Here is a 22177-nt window from a genome sequence, read left to right on the forward strand (position 1 = left end):
CTACCCTCTCACTGAAGTTACATAGTGCAGAAACAAGATAGAGACACCATTCACCGTTACAAGATTCTGTACCGTCAAACATTTTGAAGCTGTTATTTTAAGCTGAAAATTTACATAATGTTGCTTTAACTTTTTCATGTTGTACAAGTAGCATAAGTTTTCTTTTATCAACTCACCTCAATTTTCCAAAATAACAATGCTGCCGTCCATTTTGCTTTTGGCTATGCGGAGAGACAACAGCACACTCACTTAAAAGAAGACAGAGCCAACACTGTGCTTGATCATTTCCAGGCTATCCTACTCTTTATTTAATGCAAATTACAGTACCAGGGAACTATTCCTCAGAGCACGCAGAGGGAATATTTACAGAGGTGCACATTTAGCATACCTTCACAGAACAAAAAAAAAACAAAAACAAACAAACAAAAAAAAGAACAAATGAAATAAAAATTTCAGTCACAAACAGAGGCATTCAAGTAGTAGTACTGTTATACAGGATGTTTTGTAGTATTTCATATGATTTCTCTTTTCTTTAACCCCAGTTAGCATATTTAACGAGTGTATATGCTAGTATAACATATTGTACTAGCATATGTACTTGCTTGTCTTCTTTTTTGGTAACCTTTGTGGTGTTTTTATTGAACTGGAGTCCGGGGTAGGGTGAGGTTGTTTAAACTGTCTGGTGGTAGCAACACGTTCATGAATGCGAAATTACAGCAAGCAGGAGACAGGAGAGAGGCTACATGACTCGACCCCTTTAGGTGCTACTGAATTCCCCCCGGATATGCAGACGGGGAGGAGAACAAGCAAAGAGGACAGAGAGACAACGAAATATCCAGAGAGAAGAAGAAGAAGAAGAAGAAGAAGAAGAGACAGAATACATCATGACTGCCTCTGAGGATGGCTCATCACAACTACATCTTAGTTTGGCTTTGGTAACAGAACCAACACCGTGAGTAATACAGAAACTGTACTGTATTGTATATATACAGTATACGAGGCCTTTTCAACCCCTGCTGTCGTCCATGACACCCTCAGCCATCCACCCACCCCTTACACACTTCATGCCCCTCGAGTCCGTGCCAGGACTGTGGTATACATGTTTGTGCGTGCATGTGTGTGTGTCCAAGATAAAACATCTAAAATAAACACTTGTCTACTGTATCATCAGTTTAAGGAAAATATCCTTACAATTAACAATGTCTGTATATTACATTAAGTGTGCAATGAAAAAGGGGCGAAAGAGGTGCGAGTGGACAAGAGGGGGGGGTTGGGGGGACTTGAAAATCAAGTGGAAGAGTGTGCATGTGTGTGCGCATGTGTCGCAGGATAGCAGGACATTCAACAGCACCAAAGGGAGAGCCACAATATCAGGGGGGTGATGGCGGGGGCTGGGTGAGGAAGGATGGGGGGGGACAAGGCGAAGGTGTATGAAAGCAAAGGCACTCCAAACTATAGTTACACTATACATGACTAGTTCTTGTTACAATAATACAGCTGTCATCTACTGTACTGTACAGGTAAGATTGAACATATGGCTGGATAAAGCTGATCATCATCATCATCTACAATATCCATAAACAACATCAGTTTTGCCCTGATTCTCTTTTTTTTTTTCTTTTTTTTAAGTGTTTTTCATTTCTTTCCCTACCCTTTGTCATCTTTGTTTTTGCTCATAAACAGTACATGGGTCTGCATATATACATACCTTGAACACAACATGGAAAAAAAAAAAAAAAAAAAAAAAAAAAATTCAACATAACAACATAAAAAAACAACATACAAGTCAGAATTTTGGTGAGGAGCATTTATCCTGTATATACAACTTTTTTCTTTTCTTTTTTCTTTTCTTTATCTTAAAATGTAGTGAGTATTCTCTGTAAATAAGACGCTTCGACAGACTGTACCGAGTGGCTCTACGTGCGGCAGGTGGAGGAGAGAAAAATAACGCTAAGGGCTAACACTTCAGTCAGTGGTCACAACGCGTGAGACGGTCCGCCGGAGGAGACCACGGCCGGGACTTCTCGACGGAGTCGAGGGAAGAAAAAAGTGTTTAGGAAAATCTTGAATTCTTCACAGAGACGGAGAGAGGAAGAGGAAGAGCTAGATGTTTGTCTAGAGACTGCACTGCCACAGCAACACTGTTACAGACAGGGTCGGTACAAAGACGGGGAATAGAGCGTTGCCCTAAATCCATCTACAGCCTTAAAACAGACAACACAGGAGAACAGGGAAGTGACTGCTGGAATATAACAACACTCCAGCAACAGAAAGAAACAAAACACCACCTTAGCTAAATCTATTGTCTTTAGGCAGCGGCAAATATTGCCACTGCTCTGCCAGATATGAGCTCACCATAAATGATTTCTGAACCATTGTAGTTAATATACATATATCTATATATACTTTTTATACATAAGGAAAAGTAATATATAAACTGTGTATGTATGCATGTTTGTTTTGTATTGTATGTATATATTATACAAGCACACAGGACCAGATACATGTCACATCCATCGCACATGGCAATCCAAAAACATCTGCCCAGGAGTACAAAACAAAAAAAATAAAATTAAAAACAAGGTTGAGTAAAACAGTTTGCTAACCATTTAAAAACAACCCCGGGCAAAAAAAAAAAACGAAGAAACAACCTGTCCAAATGTTACCTCCCCTCGCAAGTGGACTGCTTCTTTCCACATACATCAGGATCTTCATGCATCCATGTGTGTGAGGATGTGTGTTTATGAGTGTGTATGTGTGTATACCCGTGCGCGAGCCTCATGCCTTGTCTGCGGAAGTGGAGGTGAGAAGTGAGAGGATGGGGGTGACCCCCGGGTGATCCTAACCATACTCAGGCCATGCACTACAGGAGGAACCAAAGGAGGGAGAGAGGGGTGAGGGGTGGGGGGTGTCAAAGGATGAGGTTGCAGAAAAATGGATCAATGTGGGGGTGAGGACAGAGGGGGAGAGGGCCAAGGGGAACAGCTTAGGACTTTTTCTACAGATTGTCCTCTTACAAACATTAGCAGGCTAGCATTGTGTATACATGTACAGTGTACTTTTATCAATAGTACAGTCGACAACACCTCTGGCCCCACGCTTCGCTTCCCCCCGTTCAGAGGGCACGGAGAGATGTCTTTGACAGAGGATGGAGAAGAGTTCAAACAGCTGGATGAGGGGCCAGTCGGGGGATAAAAGAGGCAGATCGGGGATGCTTGGTTTGTGGTCGTGGCATGGGGCTGTTGGCTAGCTGTTGAACCCGGACTGCGTCGGCAACGCTCCGCTGCTGTCAGGGAGGAGAGCAGAGCAGAGCAGAGCAGTGCTGAGCGGAGCGGAGCTCACCCCCCCGGCCGGGGCAATGGAGAGGCCGTGGGCTGGGGCTGAGACCGGGGCAGGGCGGTTGGTCTGTGGGCTCAGGAGGTGGAGTTGGAGGCCGAGGCAGAGGCGGTGGTGGTGCTGGGGCCTCGCTCTGTGCTGCTTCCATCTATGGAGAGGAAGAGGAGATATTTACATTACTTGTACTGGGTTTCTTAGGAGATTGGGGCTTTTCAGAGTAAGGTAATATACACCAACTCCAAGTTAAAATCCACAAAACATGAAATGAAATGTATTGTCCATTCAAGGTTGACAAGGTTTTTCAGCAGGTACAGATAGCTGAATATAACCTGCTTTTCATGGCTGATACCAATTTTAAAGGTATTTCAAAGATGCAATATGTAAGAATTTTGCCACCTTTCGGATTCATACTCAAAACAAATAGGGGAAAGCATATCACTAGAGTAACTGCTACTAAATGTAGCTGCCGTTAGCCAGTTAACTCAGTTAGCCGTGCAGCTAGTGGTTCGGACTGGAAGCCCAGAGAATTGGGGAAGTGAATGTGTTTATAACGCTAGCACAGAAGTTTTGGACCAGGACAGGCTTGGGTATACATAGACGTTATAATGTCAAAACTGTTATTTTTATGTTCTGTTGTTTTGTTGATTTTTTGAAGGTTTTCAACTAAAATCTTACACATTGCGCCTTTAAAATAAGTTCCTAACTTGAAGTTTATGCACACCTCAAAAAGACTTGGATGTAGTGACAAATGATGGATGATTTCATATTCCATACTGTAGCTGGAAAAAGATTTGTTGTGTTAAACTAGACTTTTTCCCTCCTCTCTGGACCTTTGTGGAACTTGTGTTGCAAGTTGCAAACCAGTTGTCTTCCTCTAAAACTGTACAAAATGTTCTTCTTCCTCTCTGTGTTTATTGGTGGATCGCAGACCAACAAAGTCGTGCATCAGTACCTCTAAGAGATCTAATGAAGCATTAAGCCTCGCAAGACACGAGGTGTCTGATGGAGGAAGGGGCTCTAACCTGTGGTGGCAGAGGCGTTGGTTGGGGTGGAGGCAGCGGCCTGGCTGCGGGCGTGTGCAGGGATGAGTATGGAGGCCAAAGAGGGATTACTGGATAACTCTGAAAGGAAAAGGACAGGTTAGCAGGTCGTCTAACTCCTGGATGGATAGCAGAGATCACAATACATGTCAGCCACCAACAGAAAATTTCCGGAGGTAATTTCTTCTTTTATGTTTTGGGGGACACTCGTGTGTGTGCGTACCCTGGGTGGTGAAATTGAACAGCGAGGGCTTCTCTCTCCCGTTGGGCAGTTTGACGTTGGGGTCGCGCAGCTCATCGAAGAAGGAGTGTGCGCAGGCCTCTAGAGGGGTGAGGCGGGCCGTGGGCGTGTACTCCAGCAGGCGAGAGCACAGGGCGATGGCCTCTGGAGGCGTACGCGGCCGGAACACCTGAATGCCAATCAGAGACAAGGACAGACGTCACAACAGTGATCATATGAAGTCTAATCTCAGATGTTGTAAAACAAAAAAGACATTCAACTGTTGATAACACACACACACAAACACACACAAACAAAATGAACTCATGTCCTCCAAATTTTCTGTGGTTTATTATATGAAACCTACTGGAATAGTTTGAATGTTGGGGTATTAATCATTGATTCAATGTCTTTGATCGTTGCATCAGTGAACACAAGTGGTGACTGAATGTAGTCGCAGAGAGCGGCCACAGCAGGGCGCCTGAGAGGCAGACGGGAGGCCCTGCTGATTGGATGAATCAATTATCCAATGCAAGAGCTATGACTGCTGAGGGGAGGCCAGGAAGTCAGAATGCCCTTTCACAATTTCCCACCTGTTTTATTTTCCACTATGACATCAAACATGCACTAAGAAGAAGAGAGAGTCAAGTGGAGAACTAGTGCGACGTACATTGATGTCAGGTTGACCTGACCTTTTTTTTTAAACTGTCCATAATAAATCCAACAGTATTAGACCAGTGGACTGCTTTTCAACACCTGGCGCCTACATTACCCACAATGCAGCCACTGAGTGACATCACTGGAGGCGATTTATCAGATTATATGCAGCTTCCTCCAGGTTCACAAAAAATACTTCATACTAAGTTTTACAGCCAGTAAAAAGCATTATCTAAGACAAATGTGGAGTAATGATATGTATTTATCCTTAGCTGCATTTAAATTCACTCTGACATGTAAAAATTATATATAGCATATACATATTTACCACATAGTTTTAGCTTTTTAGACACTGGCAAGCTCAGAAAGCTTCACAAGCAACAGAAAAAAACAGAACTAACTAGAGAGTTTTATGACAAAAGTCTTTATCCTTTAGCCTTTCTTTGCATCACTTATTGTTAATAGGGTCTAAAAAGCTCAGAGCAGGTGTGGGGATGTTAATGCAGCTCTGTTGGGTGGATGTGATGAGGTTGGATGGCTTTGGAGTGACATGTTAGCAACACAAGCTTGGAGACAAGAGATAATGCATGGGTGGATCTTAAAGAAGTAAAAGGGCTGTTGTACCTGTTGACTCACCTTAGTCCAAGGGTGTGCCTTGATCTGAGGGAATTTGAACTCAGTGTAGTTGGGGTTCATCTCACGGATCTGCTCTCGGGTTGGGGTGCCGAGGACCTGGGAAGAGCAGGACGAAAGAAAAAGACAAGACATTGTGTCTTAAACTTGAATTGCTATTAATTTGTGGGAAAAGACTTAAACACCCAGCGGCTCATTACCTTGATAATTTCAACCAGCTGATCCACTCCACTGTCACCAGGGAAGATTGGCTGACCTAGCAACAGCTCTGCCAGCACGCAGCCGGCTGACCACACATCTAAAAAGGACCAGGCAGGTCACCAAAAGGAAAAAGAAGTCAGACACAAGGAAAAGAGGGCCAGAGAAGACCCTTTCACAATCAAATAATCAAAAGTAACATGATGAGTATCTGTGGTTAAGCTTATAAAGGTTAAATGTTCACTGTGACAGCTGCAGTCAGCCTACCTATGCTGGAAGTGTAGTCAGTCGCGCCAAAGATGAGCTCAGGGGCTCGATAGTAGCGAGAGCAGATGTAGGACACATTAGGCTCTCCGCGGACCAGCTGCTTAGCACTGCACACAAAATAAAAGCATATCATTAATAACATCGCCGTCACCGTATTCTGCTGCATTTTGTCCAAAGGAAGGGAAATCTGAAATACAAACGCCTGCCAACTTCTTAAAAATTCACTGGGTAACCCCTCTAGTTTTATCACATTTGAAGTCTTCAGATAAACATAACAGAGTTAATATGCGTCAGCTTAAGTCCTACACTAAAAAGGAATAGTTCTACATTTTGGAAAATACGCTGATGAGAAGATCAGAAGATCAATACCACTCTCATGCCGATATGTCAAGCCATTTCAACATGCCAGGACAAACTTTACCTCTGCTGTCAAAACTTGATAGAACTATCATGTCTCACCTGCCGAAGTCGCAGAGCTTGAGCACGGCGGTTTCTGGATCCAGCAGCAGATTCTGGGGCTTGATGTCCCGATGACAGATCCCAAACGAATGGATGTATGCCAGGCTCCTGAACAGCTGGTACATGTACAACTGCACACAAAAACACGCTCATGTTATCACTACACAAACAGCAAGCCCAGCTCTCATTACAGGGGCTAAGTCTGGAAACAACCACTCAAGAATCAAATACATAATATTTTATCAACACACTCCAGAACCTTGTTAGAAAGGCCCTGGAGAGATAAAGTGGAACATGTTTCTGCAGCCTCTGTCTGCCCTCAGATTCAGACAGAAGCTGGTGATTATGGTGGAGTGTGCAAGTAAACAAAATAGATTATTTTGTTCTCAATGCATCATATGTTTAGCAACCAGTCACCTCTTTTAAACCAACACAGAATTCAAAATAAAAGCATGTGACATCTTCATTTAATCCAGGTACTCTCTAAGCATCTCAATAAGAGTCATTATCACCTGGCTTGTACTATAACAAAAATTGTTTTTGTCTGCCAATATGTGCAACGTCTTCTCATCCCACATTTTCTGTGTTGATGAATATTTATATAATTGGTGTATGTAGTTTAAAACGTAACTGTGAGTGTTTCTTCCGCTCTGTGGGACTTATTAACTGTAGGTGTTATTTCAATTATTTCACTGATAGGGAACTCATTTAGACTGAAGTGACAGACAATGTGCAATGATTTTTTTCTGCCTTTGCAAATTATTCTCATGTCTCACATTTTTTTATTTATTGCATACTTACTACTGGATATAATACCTTTCAAATTACACTTTATTATACTTTTATTTAAAATTTAAAAATGTGATTTTCATAAATATTTACAGAATGATTCTTTTTTACTTTGGTGTAATTAATCATTCAAAATTTCTCAGACAAAAAGCATTTTGTTGCACCGAACGTTCAGACTTTTTCACGGCACTCTACTGAGATGTTATTGATGCTATAATAAGATACTGAAGACATATTGTGTGGGACTCTTTCTCAGGTCTTGTTCATAAAATGGAGCTCACCATTTATCGCTGTGATGGTTATACAGACACAAACACACACATACACACATATTCACTTCAATACCTTGACATAAACCATGGGCAGAGTCTGTTTGGCTCGGCTGTAGTGTCTTGCCACTCTGTAGACAGTCTCAGGAACGTAATCCAGAACCAAATTCAGATACACTTCATCTTTCTGTTGGAGAGAAGCAAAAACAAAAGAAAATCAAGGTCACACCTGCACACACAGAAAATCAGTGACCCTTACAAAACATTTGAGTATGGCTAGAAGATCCCTGCGATCTGCAATGATAAAAATCCTTAAAAAAATAAATAATTGTCCTACAAATGCAGCTGCTCAATATGTCAATATGTATGTGGCGTGTCTTTCCCTGATGAAAGAAGCTGTTTCAGGGCTGATGGTTTTTTGCAATGTAACTGGGGATCCATTGTATAGGACTCTTCCCCCGAGGGCAGGAAACACACAACGAATGCGTCATAGCTGCTTCTACTCCAACAGCGGCCGCAGACAATGATATCATTTCCTCATTTCCTGGTTGGACAGGGCCTGTGCTGGAGGGCGGGCTCGTGCACGTTTTACTCTGGAGCACACTGACCCTGAAAGGATGCTGCATCTGAGGCTTCCCCACCCAGTTATTCTAGGACTTCCTTTTTCCTTTGATTCTGAGCACAGTTAGCGAGCACTGAGTCATCGGGTGTTTCTTGTGAATCCATTGTTTGGTGCCCATAAGACGAGATTGCAATTCACACTCATAGCTCCTAACTCATTACTCACATACTTATTCATGCATTCACAGCTAGCCTGGCTGTCCCTGGTGGTTTGTGAGGTAGAACAGCTCAGTCTTCAGAAGAGGCTTTGGCCTGATTAAAGGGTTGGGCAGTGGAAGAGCAACAGGCCGATCTGTGGAGTTTGTTTGGGCTGATTTAATCATCATTTGATCACCAGAATCAGTTCCTTTCTCTCATCAGCATGTAAAGCAGCAATACACAACCGTCTGGAGAAAGATAGTTGATTGTTCTCATCGTCAAAAACTGACCCTTCTTTGGGTTGGTGATGTACCCGAGCCATCAACCCAAACTCGACGTCTCACTCCAGTTCACCCGAAAAAAGAAAATTTGGTCATGATCTACTCACCCCCATAACGATGGAAAGTTGGGGGAAGTTTCGTAGTCCACAAAACATTTCTGGAGCTTCACAGAAAAAAAAACGTGTTGATTTGATTTTAAAAAAAGACATTATTTACACCCTCGACACACGGTCGAGCTCGAGCACCCACTTCAGACAGACTTTGATTATGCTGGACGAGCTGAATGGAGCCATTTTATGTTTTCTTCCCTTTTTTTCCCCTGTCCATCTTCTTCAGTTGTTCAGGAGAATTCTTGCAACGCTGTCTTGCTGTGAAACTCCAGAAATGTTTTGTGGACTACGAAACTTCACCTGATTTTTCATCAGCATAGGGGTGAGTAGATAATGACTGAATTTTCATTTTTGGGTAAATTTGTCCTTTAAGGTCTTTACTTGCAGAATGGAAACAGCACAAGTACTACAAACACTCCAAACTGTAACACTCCATGCCCATTGATATCATAATGAGGACAACATTATTTTTTTAAGGCTCAAAAGTATAGTTTCATTTAAAAAGGCTATGTCATTTTCTTAAAACAGCAGGTCACTGTAGTTTTTGATTTACAAGCAGAAATCAAGTCTAATTTGTTAAAGTCTGTTTTCAGCTGTGGATGATGAACATTTGTTGTGCTAGTGAGTATTTACAGCAGCATGGCAGTGTACAGTACTGTATGTGGAACTGACTCAAAATAAACTGCAGAGACCACGTTGATTATAATGAATGAACATGTCACAAAGTACAAAGGTTTGGCTCATTGATGTGTTTTTCATCAATGGCGATCTAGGGTTCGGGTTGGAATTTGGATAAACAGCAAATACTTTGATGATTTGTTGGCAAATATAAAACATCACCAGGTTTATCCTTAAAAGGTTTCAAAAGTTACCTGCACAACTGTCCAAAAACAGCTCACCTACACTGCTTTAATGTGGCTTTTCATGCATGACTGCTTTTTTCATATTTGCTCTGTTTAAGTAATTTTTTAAATCCAGTCATAAACTGCACTTTCTTAGGTCCAACATGATGAATGTGTCTGCCATCACTGGTCGCTGGCTTTGAATCACCATGTAGCCAGATATGTGGCTTTGCGTCGCAACTGCCACATGGAAAACATGTCTGAAACTTGATTTGTTTTGTGCTCACTAAACGTGTGAGAGGTGGCCATCACCAGCTGGGGAAGTCAACCCATAGTGCCTCATGTAATAGTGTCAGTGACACACGCCTCTGAGACATACTGCCTCCTGGTGATATGGCAGTGCTTCCAACTTAAATTAAATTGTTGTCTTGCTTCAATCTAGTCTGGGAGTGTCCCTATCCTTCTGCCTCCTCTCCGCCAATTGTCAGCAGTCTGCCCAACATGCAGCTGAGGCAGTGGACAATGAGTGAGCCGGGCCCGTGTGAAGAGCTCCCAGACAGACTGTGTCGTACACTTCTGTCTGCTGAATACCCTGCTTTGTACCGACTGCTCGCTCCCACTCCATTAGAACCATATACGGTGACTGAGTGAAACACAGGGCCGAGAGGACTGCGAGGCTGGCCAAACACAGACGGGTGCTGATATCAGCGACGATGAGCAACATTTCCTCAAGCAGCTCTCAGACACAGGTAGCCTCGTTTACACACCATCCCCCCCCCCAACCCCCCGCCTGTGTGCACGCCCATTCTTTCTCCACCAGCAGAACACCCATTGATAACATTTGTGACGACTACAGGGCCCACTCCGCCTCCTGCTAGCACCGCCAAAGCTATATTTAGCCTAGCAACAGCGATGACTCACTTCCTGCCTCAATACAAAGCCACTTCCTTGGCTTGTTCCCAGATGGTCTGATTTGCTCACTCCAGGCTAAATAATTCAGCCTCTAATTTGCTGGGAAAACGGCTCATACCTGATCAGTTGGCTCGGTTATCCATCAATTACCATGAGAGAGAGGGGGATTGGTGGGTTCTGTGCAGTATGTTAATGTGCAGCATGTACGTCAGTTTCTTATTCAAGTGTAGCTTATATTAGCACGAGTGTTTGTGTTTCCTGGTCATGTGCCCCTTGTTGAGTATACTAAATCATGCATGAGTCAGAACTTGACATGATGCATATGTAAATCCATATGATTAGAGAAACGTACATAAACAGTTGGTGTTAATTAATCTGTGAAATCCAGAAACACAGTCTGAGGCACAGAAAGAGGTGAGTGAATTATCCCCGGCACATATTTAATCATGACACCTGTGAGTAAATATGTGCAGGGGCCACAGCCAGATATGTGTCCACATTGGCTTTGCCATAAACTCACACACTTCTCACTGCTTTATGGCAGCTCCTGTAGCTGCACCACACCAGAGCTCATCCCTCAGGAGCAAAGCTTTTCAACCACTGTCTGTCTGTTAACATCTGTGTATATGTGTGTGGATGTGTTTGAGTACTGGACTCTGAGGAGCTACATTAGGTTGGCCGGGACAAGATTAACCTCCTGAAGGGCCTCGGGACAGAAATAAGCTGTAGTTGGCACTGTAATGTCACTTTTACCCCTACTCTCATGTAGCCAATCATCTTCAAGTGACCATCGTGTAAAGTACAACAAGCTGACCATAAATGAAAGCTTCAGAAACGAAATGAGAGCCACAGAAACCAACCAGTACAACTAATATGGTATATTATTCTCCTCCAGGCGGGATATAGATGCGTCTCATACCAGACTACAAAGTGTCTTTTGCACCACTCGCAACGCAACACACAACAACGTCAAATCCAGAGCGGTGAGGCAGAATCAAGGCTGCTAGCAGAGAGATATGGATGACAGCATTACAAGAACAACAGTCTGTGAACATTCACGCTGAGACAAACTGTCTACTCTGCGACTTGACAGCAAGATTGTTTAGAGAGAGATGATGGACCGCTGTGATGGAAAGCTGCATCACCAGCGTACATCGTTACCACAGCAACCCAGTTTGGTGATGTCTGGACACAAAAATGATCTGATCACTAGTAAAAGTGTGGACAGTCTGTAAAGGTGGTTTAAAGGTGCTCTATGTAGTTTTGGGTAAGAACATTTAAACAGAAGAGAAAGATATTCATTGACTGATTATTTTTTATAAGCCTAAAGTTACCAAATAAACAAAGTCTTAGTTTTCATGACTGAATAATCTGAATAAACAAACTGACCTTAGGTCAACAAAATTTCATACTGTTTACTTAGTTTATATGTGGCGGACCCTGCCACCTTTCTAGCTTCAAACAGTGTTCTGGGAACCTTATTTTCCTCTGAGAACAGCTTGTTTATTCAGTTATTGAAAAAATAAATATTTGAGTTTGTATTATTACCTCATTAATATTAAAAATATTTAAATTCTGAGTTTGAATTTCTTCTCCCAAACAACATAGTGCCCCTTTAAGATATGATTTGAGATATAGCCTAAGTTGCACATGCAGCAAGTATGATTAATTGCGGAGTTTTATCTACAACACTAATGCAATACCAGCATTAGTGGGTTTGGAATTATTATCTAATCTCCTGGCTCTGTGTCAAAATCAAGTGTGAGATTTTACTTTATATTGTTAATCAAATTACTTCACCGGACAGTTCCAACACTGATGACAGAAGGGGGCTGATGGTGGACCCAACAACAATATCTTGCCCTCAAGGCCTCCAAGTAGATTAATCCTGCCATGTCTCAAAAGGTTTATGAATTTTGTAATTAGAACATTGTAGGATTTATGTTTTTATGCTGTAACAACTGAAAACTGTTAAAAACAATGTTAAACGTTATGGATGTTTGTATGTTAGAGAATCAAGTGAAGTTACTGTGTGGTTTTTGTGTATACACACACACAGCAAGGGCGACTCCGTGTCAGCTGAACGTCTCGCATGCACTATCTTTGCGACTGCATATTCTTAGGAGGTAAAAGTCAAACCGCTATTTGCTACCTGCCCACGCTGTTTGGACCTGTGGCCTTCTGTTTGAACAACATTATACAAGTGGTTAAAGGGTAAAAGCGTACGCACACTGTGTGTGTCGTGCACGCCACATGCCAGCAGTTACATAAGACTACCTGTGCACATGCTGACGGCTGCAGCAGCAGTGGTCCTGGAATGGCTCACAGCTGCACCCAGTGTGAACCCTCCCATCAGGACGGCTCCTCCACCCACCTGACCCCATCTCATCTCTTCTCTTGTTTTATCTATCCATACATCAACTTGTCTGCAACTTGCTCGAGCTCCCTATCCAGGTGACGTTACCTTTTGCCTACTTTACCAGCCTTCTTTATCCTCACTCGGGGCTCTGTGGGTGGTAAATCCCCACACCAACAACATGGTGCCAGTCTCCATAATTAGCCTGGAGTGAGACGGTGAGGCGGAAGAGGAGGAAGGGGGGAGGGAGAAATGGAACCCAGTGGGGGGGGGGTTTAAAAGATGTAAAGTGATAAAAGCTACAAACAAAAGTCGTGGATTATCAAAATAACAAAATCCTGTGATTGCACAAGTTGGCGAGGTGTGGGCTCATTTCTGTGACAAGTGTGTCAGTATACCAAGAATTAGCCGTGATTCCCAGAGGTCAGTGAGCACATGGCACGAGGTGAGGGGTGGCAACCGGGTGGAGCTTACAGCACAGAGGGGAGGGCTCGAGTGAGTCTATAATTAACTCGATACCCTCTGGTCGGGCAAATAGGGCCCCCAACCCACCCACCCTCACCCTTACATCTCCCTTATAATCCCCCCACAGCTTTCCTTAGCCTCTGTGAGTTTGCAGCATGGAAGCATTCCTCACCGCGGCGTCATGGGTATAGTCCCGACAGAGCGTGTGTGCCAGGTTCATGCGCGTCTATATTTGACACATGGAGCTCTGCCTGTTTGTCAGCTAGTTGAATGACATAGTCCAGCCTTGTAGTCTCCAGGGGATCTCCAGCGGTCGACTGAGACGGACAGCGAGGCCGAACCATATTCAGAAAGAGGGACTTCCCTGTCTCCATGTACTTTATGTATTTATGAATTTATGAAGGGGCCATTAGGATGTCATGTGATGGGAGATAGTGCAGCTGACAGACAGGCAACATAAAAAATAAAATAAAATGTATCTAACAAAGTGGATTATTTTGTTAATGTGGTGATTATTAGTCTTGAAAGTGGGAGCCTAACTATTTCACTACTCTAATTGAAGCCAAGAGCTCGGTCATTGAAACACACAGCAAGCCCAGGGAACCCTTAAGGTGCCGTATCTGTACGTTTCTGCCGTTTATTTTATGTACTGTGTTGCTTTGCTAGCGTCTTTGATATCTACCCAACGGTGACAACTCGGACTAACTTCTGCTTTGTGGGAAACTGTAAACTGTTATTTTCTAACCTGTTGGCCCAACATGTAAATTTAGGTCTCCAACCTAACCGTGTTGCCTTTCTGAAACAGAATAAAAGCAGGCAGTTTCACATTTTCAGGGTAAAAATAATCCCTGATTTCCGTGCATCCTCCTCATCCATTATCTCACCCATTATCTTTTCTTTCTCTTCCTTGTTTTTTTTGCTGCAAATCAGCACACAACCATCTTGGACTGCTTGATCATGTAATGTGTGACCCCTGTCCCTGATCAGTCAGCTGAAAGCTGTGTAGTGTGGACAGCACAGCAACCCTCATGACTTTGTACGTCATGCAGTATGGCCAAAGCATAAGGCTACAAAATAAACATTGTCATTTACCATTTATGATGTAAAGTAAAGTTGTCCAAAGAAGTGGAAAGAAAGTCCACACAGCAGAGTCAGTGACTTAAAGGTTAAGTGTAAACAAATTGACAACATTAGATGTCCAGTTGGGATATTCTCAGGAGTGACCACATGCTTATAATTGTTTTTTTTCTTTTCTTTTCTGGACCTCCTATAATGCCTTTCAGTGTGCTTCTATTATCCAGGACAGGTTGGTCTACAGCCAGAACATTAATCTTTATGTATCGTTTGACCTGTCATTTAATCAGTTTATTGAACATAATGCAATGATAGTATTTGTTAAGGTGGAAGGAATAAATTATGTTGATGCTATTTATTAGATGGGCTGCATTATACTATGTGTTGTGATACTGTACGCCCATTTCTCCCAGCAAACAAAATGTATTTACCTAATTGTTCCACCTTTAAGTGCCAGAATATCGTTTGATTTGAGCACTATAAAATTCTACAGACAAAGGCCTAATCTACACTGGCCTCCTACTTGTTGAGAGTTAAATCGCAGTGTGGCATTAAAACATGATTCGTACGTGGCCCTGTGACAAAGAATAAGTAGCAGCACACTCAGCCAACTGACCTTGTCTCCACTGGAGTAGAAGAAGTAGCGCAGGCGGACTATGTTGCAGTGGTCCAACTTCCTCATGATCTGCAGCTCACGGTTCTGAACAAAACACAGACAAGAGGGACACATTACATTAGTTGCACATAACATCTAAGAAGTGAGTCTTTGTACTCTTTGCAGACCTAAAAAGCACAATTAGGGAGTGTTTACTCAGTGTCGTTCGTATTATATGTGACAAGCTTGGCTCGTCATGTGGACAAACAGAATAGTGCTTAAATAAGCTCAATATCTGGGTCCTATGACAGAAAAACACAGTCAAGCAGTCATCTTGTTGTCGGCCACGTCACTGTCACAAGCTCGATGTGCCAGTTTGTCAGGAATCACCATTTGAGAAAATTGAATGTGGTAGCAGCAAAAGAATTCTAATAAATAGAAAAAACAGACAATCATTCATTCACTGAAGGACAAATCCCACGGGCTGAAACATGATGACACAGTCAGATATACTGAGGGTCATGCTGCCTGTTCCCATCAAAGTAGGGCAGCAACCAACGATTATTACGTTGTCGATTAGTCAGTCAATAATTTTTTTGATGAATCGTTTAGTTGTTTGGTCTATAAAATGTCAAGAAGATTGTTAAAAAAAGTCCTCAAATATCTGGTTTTATCCATTACACGAAGATATTCAGTTTACAGTCATAGAGAAGAAAATAAACCAGAGGATATTCACATTCAAAGAGTCAAAATCAGAGAATGTATTTTCTTGAAAATGTAATCAAACCGATTAACAGATTATCAAAATAGTTGGTGATTAATTTAATCAATCAATTAATCAACTAATCATTGCAGCACAACATAAAAGGCAACAATTACTACAGAAAAAGGCCCTTGGAAAGCAAAAAGAGATGACAACACAGATCTACAGCAGAAACACTACCTGCGTTACAGCCCTATAGTGTGATGAGCCACAGGCTTTCACAAGATCAGAACATTATGGACCTCGGTGGAGCACTCAATCTATATTCATATACAGTGTGTCCATGCAGAAAACGTTTGTGCATATGGATGTTCTCAAGGGGTGGGCAGGAATTCAAGCATTACATAAAGCTATAACAGCTCCATTATAGTTTATATTTTCTCCCCATCTCCATTTTCTCCTTCCCTCCTCCCTCCACCTCCTCCTCCTCATCTTTATCGTGGTGCTTTGTGTTGACTTAATGTAAAGTGCTTGTGTAACTGTGGAAGAGTGAGGTGTCCACTGTAGAACAGAGAATTCAGAAAACTAAAAGAAAGCACAATACAGGGAATAAAGCTATTATATAATAATATGTTTTGTTTTTGGAGTCATGAGCAGCTTTATAGTAAGACGTACTGATTGTTGTACCCATACTGACTGCATGCTAATATTCTGAACAGGAGATGTATTACAGTAAATTGGGTTTGTGATTTACATGAAATAATCCCTTGTTTTTCACTCAGATTTCCATAAATGGAAATAACTATCAGCATAATATGCGAGCTAACATTTTAAGGTTTTTCATATTTGGTATTTTGGATAATCCATTTCTGTAAACAGCAAACTTAATGTGGTGCAGATTAAAATAATGAATAGAACCAGAACGAGCTTGCAGCCTACATTTATTAAGACATTTCAGTTGTACATTTCAACTGACAGCCTCTTCTACACCAACAACTCAAAGTGGGGCACAGTGTGCAGGTTTCTGAGTAGAAAAGAGTCGACTGTGGGACATGCAATCGACTGTCTGATCACAGAGCTGACAATGATCTAATCCACTATCTGACTGGCATTTTGTGCAAACACAGGCTTCGGGTTTGGTGTAAAAGAACAGCACACAGGTCAGCAGTGTACCGATTAACAATGTTTGTTCAACATAAGAACTAAAAGGAGCATGAGCTGCCTTCACTGAAAAAAAAAAAAATCACAAAAATGTAAGAGACAAATTCCTTGTGTTTTTACTTTCATGTCCAATTGTATAATTAGATGCAACACTAATCCTCCGATGTCTGAGCAAATAAAAGAGACTAGCAGTGGAAAGCTGTTCATTTAAAACACAGCTCCAGATTTCAACCACAGAGGAAAACAGTTTGCAAATTAGTACTTAGGTCCAGTGTGTAGGATTTAGTGGCATCCTGCAGTGAGGTTGCAACTAACTAACCCCCCTCGTCTAACCCTCCCCTACAGTGACCGCTAAAAAAGTGAAAGGTCCTCTCTAGAGCCAGTGTTTGTTTGGTTTGTCCATTCTGGGCTACTATAGAACCACGGCAATGCAGCATGGTGGACAAGAGGAGCCCTCCACTCTGTAAATATAAAAGTCTCAATCTCAGGTAACCAAAACACAGTGTTTCTTAGTTTGAGGTGATAATACACTTATGAAAACATTACTATGAATAATATACAAGAGCCCAACGATACTTAATTTTTGGGGCAGATACCCATACTGGGAAGTAAAAAAACTGCACTAAGATGTGGACATGCAGGATATTTTACAGTTTAACAATAAACTTTATTGTCCAAAACAATATCAGTGTACTGGAACCGCAAAATTCACTGGGAATTTGATTATTCTAAATTATCCAAAGCATCTTTTTCTGCATTATAATCTCTAAAACAAAGTTTTCATATCTGTACATATTGACCGAGCACATATGCCAATATCCAAATATCGATATGATCAGCCGATAATATAACTGATAGAGTGATTGGGCTCTATATTATGCTGCATTTCTGCCCCTAAATCCTACTAAGTAGACCTTTAAATTATGTGACTAGTTATGTGGCGCTGCAATGGTTATTAAATTACATATGGATATTACTAACACTTATTTTATTGCTTAATTAATTCAGAACGGAAATGATTAGTTGACAGGGGTGAAAATCAATTATTACACTTGCAAGTTCGCAAGTTCCAGCCTCTACATGGTGAGGGGATTTGCTGCTTTTCTTTGTCTTATGTGACGGTAAACTGAATATCTTTAGGATTTGGATTGCTGTTCAAAAACAAGACATTTGAGGATGTCAGCTTGGGCTTTAGGAACAATTTCACCATTATCTGGCATTATATACATGCAATCAAACGGACAAAATCATCAGATTTATAGTTAATGACATTAATTGTTAGTTGCAACACTAAAACAATTAAATGTCATAAAAAAACCTGCTAACCGGCTAACCTGCTAGCTGACTGTGTGAATATGCTGGACAAAATAGTGAAAAACTGTGTTGGCTGGCTGGCTGACTGGGTGGCTGATGGGATCCGCTGTAATGTGGGTCAGTACCACGCTTGCTGGCGCAGGGAGATATGCCGCTGTCCTTCCACACTTTTCTGCCACTTTATGAGGATTTAATTCCCTCTCATTCATCTTTTAACAGAACAGAGTGAGCCGGCTGTCCACTAAACAGGACCTCGTCATCACAGCAGCAGCAGAAGCAGCACAGCAGCAGCATCTTGTAGCTCAACAGCCTTGTGGAGACAATTCCCCCAGCCTAATTCACTTAGAGGCAAACACAAATGGTTCCCACAGTCCTCCCCTGCTTTTTCACCCTTTACACAACTACTACCAACACACACACACACACACAACCCCCACATCATGAGTGACATCATAGCGTGTGGGTCACAGACCAGCCATCGAACCATCGTGCACTGCAGGCAACGCCCTCGTCTTCTTGCAGTGGCTTAGTGGGAGTGTTTGCGTGTGTGTGTGTGTGTGTGTGTGTGTGTGTGTGTGTTGTTATGTGTGAGAAAGATGGTACCATATGGAGGAGGAGCAGACAGGCTGTTCAGTGAAGCCCTGCCCAGCTCCAGTTATACTGCAGTCCTTCCTGCTGACCTGTCATCCTCCAGTGTGTCAGCGGCCCAGCCAGCAGAGACAGAGAGAGACAGATGGAGAGGAAACGAGAGAGCGAGAGAGAATACCTCAATAGCAGGCTGCTACTGTAGAGGTGCTACACCTTCATTTGTGCTGATATATACTCTCAGACAAAACCACATCCAGTTTCCAAAAGATTAAGAGCGTCGAGCAATCACATACCGCCCACGCCTTTATGTGTCACAGTTTACTGTTCTGCTTGGGAAACAGCTGATGAATTATACTGAATGCAGACAATGGATCAAACTTTGAGGATAAGGCTAGCATTATTCTATATATATTTTTTTTTTTTTTCATTGTCAATAAATCCCAGAAAAACACCAAGCCAACTATGTGTAAGGCCTTGATCACACAAGAAAATTCTAGAGGCTTAGTAAATGTAAAGACTCCTCATAGAGATAGTTGGTGAGCCAACAGCTAGCGAGTTGCCTTTCAGGAACATACGAGCACTTTTAAGTCACAAAGCTTGCCAGCTTTCTGACTCGCAGTTAGCATGTTTGTGCAGGACAGTGAGTTTAGTTCACATAATTTATTTAAAAGACGTACTTTTATGGTCAACTCCTATTTAATGGCATGCAGTAAACCAAGTCTCATGTGTGCGCACACAAGTCTGTTTGGTCCGACTGATGACAGAAATCTTTGAAAAAATCTTTGAAACGCAGATGCAGGGGCTGGTAGCTCCTTCAAATTACACTACATTTTAGTTTTTCAACTGTTTTTTTGTTGTTTTTTTTGCTTTATCCCGGACTGCCCGCAAGTAGGAGAGGTGGTAGATCTAGGATGGGGTCATGCTAATCCACCTTGGACTAAAGGCTGCTCGCAGGAAAATGAAATGGACAAATGTGACTCCGGCTGGCCAAACAACGTGAAATCAGAGACTGCTGTGCACATATGGACTGTTTCTGAGCAGACGAAAGGAGGTGGACTGTGTTTACATCATTGATGCTTGGTACTCATACATGGTAAAAGCAGATGGACAGTGTTTCTCAGATGTCAAGCTTTTACTATGAAGATGCCAAACCTATTATCATCATCACCATCTTGTTGCTGCCATTTACAGTTCACCCTGAATTAAAATTGCTTGTGATGGCTGTTCCATCAGCGTGTGAAAGGCTAATCATTGACATATTTTTGTTCGGGAGCACTGTATTGGACCTGGTGAGCATGTCAACACCTTGCATGGCAGCCTATGCAATCAGTGTCTGAATGGGCGTATGATAGGGTCAATTTGCAGAGGTAGTAAAGCGCCTTGAGTGGCTGGTAGACCAGAAAAGGGCTATATAAACGCAAGTCCATTTACCGCTCATCCAAGAGGCTTCTTCAGTTCTGAACTGAAGAAGCCTCTTGGATGAGAGGTGAAGCGTCTTCAAGAAACTGAAACAGGTCCAGTTGCCTATGATACAGCACTTAGAGTTACCATGACCTGGATGACTGAGAACCTTCATCAACATAAGCTCAGGGTAGTTTACTCAAATACATGCAAATAGAGCATTTAGTGGGAACTATGTTCAGTTGCAGATTTATACACATTTTGGTGTGATTGACTAAAAATAAACTACATGTTTATCTTCATTGTAGACAATACCTTTAAGTCAGATAAATCAACTCATTGTTTCAGCCCTTTCATTGGATTTGTTGATGGTAAGAATGAAAATAGAAAATCACCAGACTTGGCCATTAAGAACGTTGTGTAAGCCTCACTACAACCAGACATGCTCTCACTCTGTGTGTGTGTGTGTGTGTGTGTGTGTGTGTGTTGGTTGGTTAGTTGTAATGCAAGCATCCATTATCCAATAGGCTGATATGTGATCCCTCTGATGGGAATGGAGGAGGACCTATCCCATAATGCACCAGGAGCAGATTGTAAGCCCACCAAGACTGTCTCACACATTCATCAGCTGCACCCTCACACAGAGCCGACTCACATGATTACCCTGTTTGACTTGTATGAGAGAGTGTGTGTGTGTGTGTGTGTGTGTGTGTGTGTGTGTGTGTGTGTGTGTGTGTGTGTGTGTGTGTGTGTGTGTGTGTGTGTGTGTGTGTGTGTGCGCGTGTGTGTGCGTGAGATAAAGCAGTCACACATGTTGGACCAGCATGGTTCTGCTCATCGAGGCTCACTTCACAGATGAACATCCAATCAGACAGAAAAAAAAAGAAGCGTAGGGAAAAGGCTTTTGAAGAGGAGGAGAAGGAGTAAGAAGAAAATAGAACGCAGGTGTTTGGGTATGTTTGCGCGTGTCGGGGGGTACACACACTTTATGGCGCGTGCTTGGCAGTCATGTGAGGAGTCTTAGCGCTCATTTGCTTCATTTTTCGGAACAAGCTGTTCACGAGGAAGGACAGGCCGGGGCAATTCGAACCAGACAGAAAAAGAGAAAGAGAAAGAGAGAGCGAAAGACAGCTGAGAGAGAGGGTCGACAGGAAGAAAACAGTACGTGTGATCTTCAGCTGGCTACTGTTTGAACATGCAACCCGCTGTCGTGTCATGCTAACCACAGGCTAACAGGAAGAGCAGGATATGACCTCATCATGGCCGGCACGCATAGTCACAAAGCGTGCACGTGTCACTAACAAACATTGCTTGTTTTGTGACAGATGGCCGACCCCCACACACCATTAAGTGACATCATTTATCTTGGTTGGTTCACAAAAGGACATGCACCTGCTGAAAAACTGTGCTGAACCTCCCAAAGGTTAATCGTAGGGGCATTGACCTGCTGAAGCATTTATGTGAACCGGTTGGCTTGGCACAGCAGTCCCAGCTAGGGCAAAATTGTGACAAGGAAACACATCTAACTAAACTTTGATTGAACTTCAGCGCCTCTCATGGGAGATGGAGCTGGAGGCTGGCAGTCCAGGAAACAAGAGGGGACACCTAGGCTCATCCTGACATCACTCTTCTCGTCCTGTCTTGCTAACACAGCCTGACTCTCATGACAGGAACAAAGTAGACACCAAATAATACAAATCTTTGTGCTAAGCTAAGCTGTAGCTTCGCATTAACCACACAGGTATGTA

At 42.5% G+C, this 22177-nt stretch overlaps 1 protein-coding gene across 2 annotated transcripts in view; it reads right to left on the bottom strand.

Moving 5' to 3' along the window:
* Positions 1 to 277: 277 nt before the first annotated feature.
* The window catches only part of gsk3ba (glycogen synthase kinase 3 beta, genome duplicate a), a 37522-nt gene continuing 15622 nt past the window's right edge, over positions 278 to 22177 (bottom strand). The window contains exons 3-11 of one of the 2 annotated variants that reach the window (XM_073474347.1): positions 15284 to 15367; positions 7945 to 8055; positions 6811 to 6941; positions 6352 to 6458; positions 6087 to 6184; positions 5878 to 5985; positions 4600 to 4786; positions 4359 to 4457; positions 278 to 3484 (exon numbers count right to left, since the gene is read on the bottom strand). In XM_073474347.1, the coding sequence (XP_073330448.1) occupies positions 3414 to 3484; positions 4359 to 4457; positions 4600 to 4786; positions 5878 to 5985; positions 6087 to 6184; positions 6352 to 6458; positions 6811 to 6941; positions 7945 to 8055; positions 15284 to 15367 (996 nt within the window). In that variant the 3' untranslated portion in view covers positions 278 to 3413. The remainder of the gene's footprint in view (positions 3485 to 4358; positions 4458 to 4599; positions 4787 to 5877; positions 5986 to 6086; positions 6185 to 6351; positions 6459 to 6810; positions 6942 to 7944; positions 8056 to 15283; positions 15368 to 22177) is intronic. The other variant, XM_073474348.1, reaches the window with a different exon arrangement.

Source organism: Pagrus major, chromosome 9, assembly GCF_040436345.1.
Source record: "Pagrus major chromosome 9, Pma_NU_1.0".
Taxonomy (NCBI): Eukaryota; Metazoa; Chordata; class Actinopteri; order Spariformes; family Sparidae; genus Pagrus; species Pagrus major.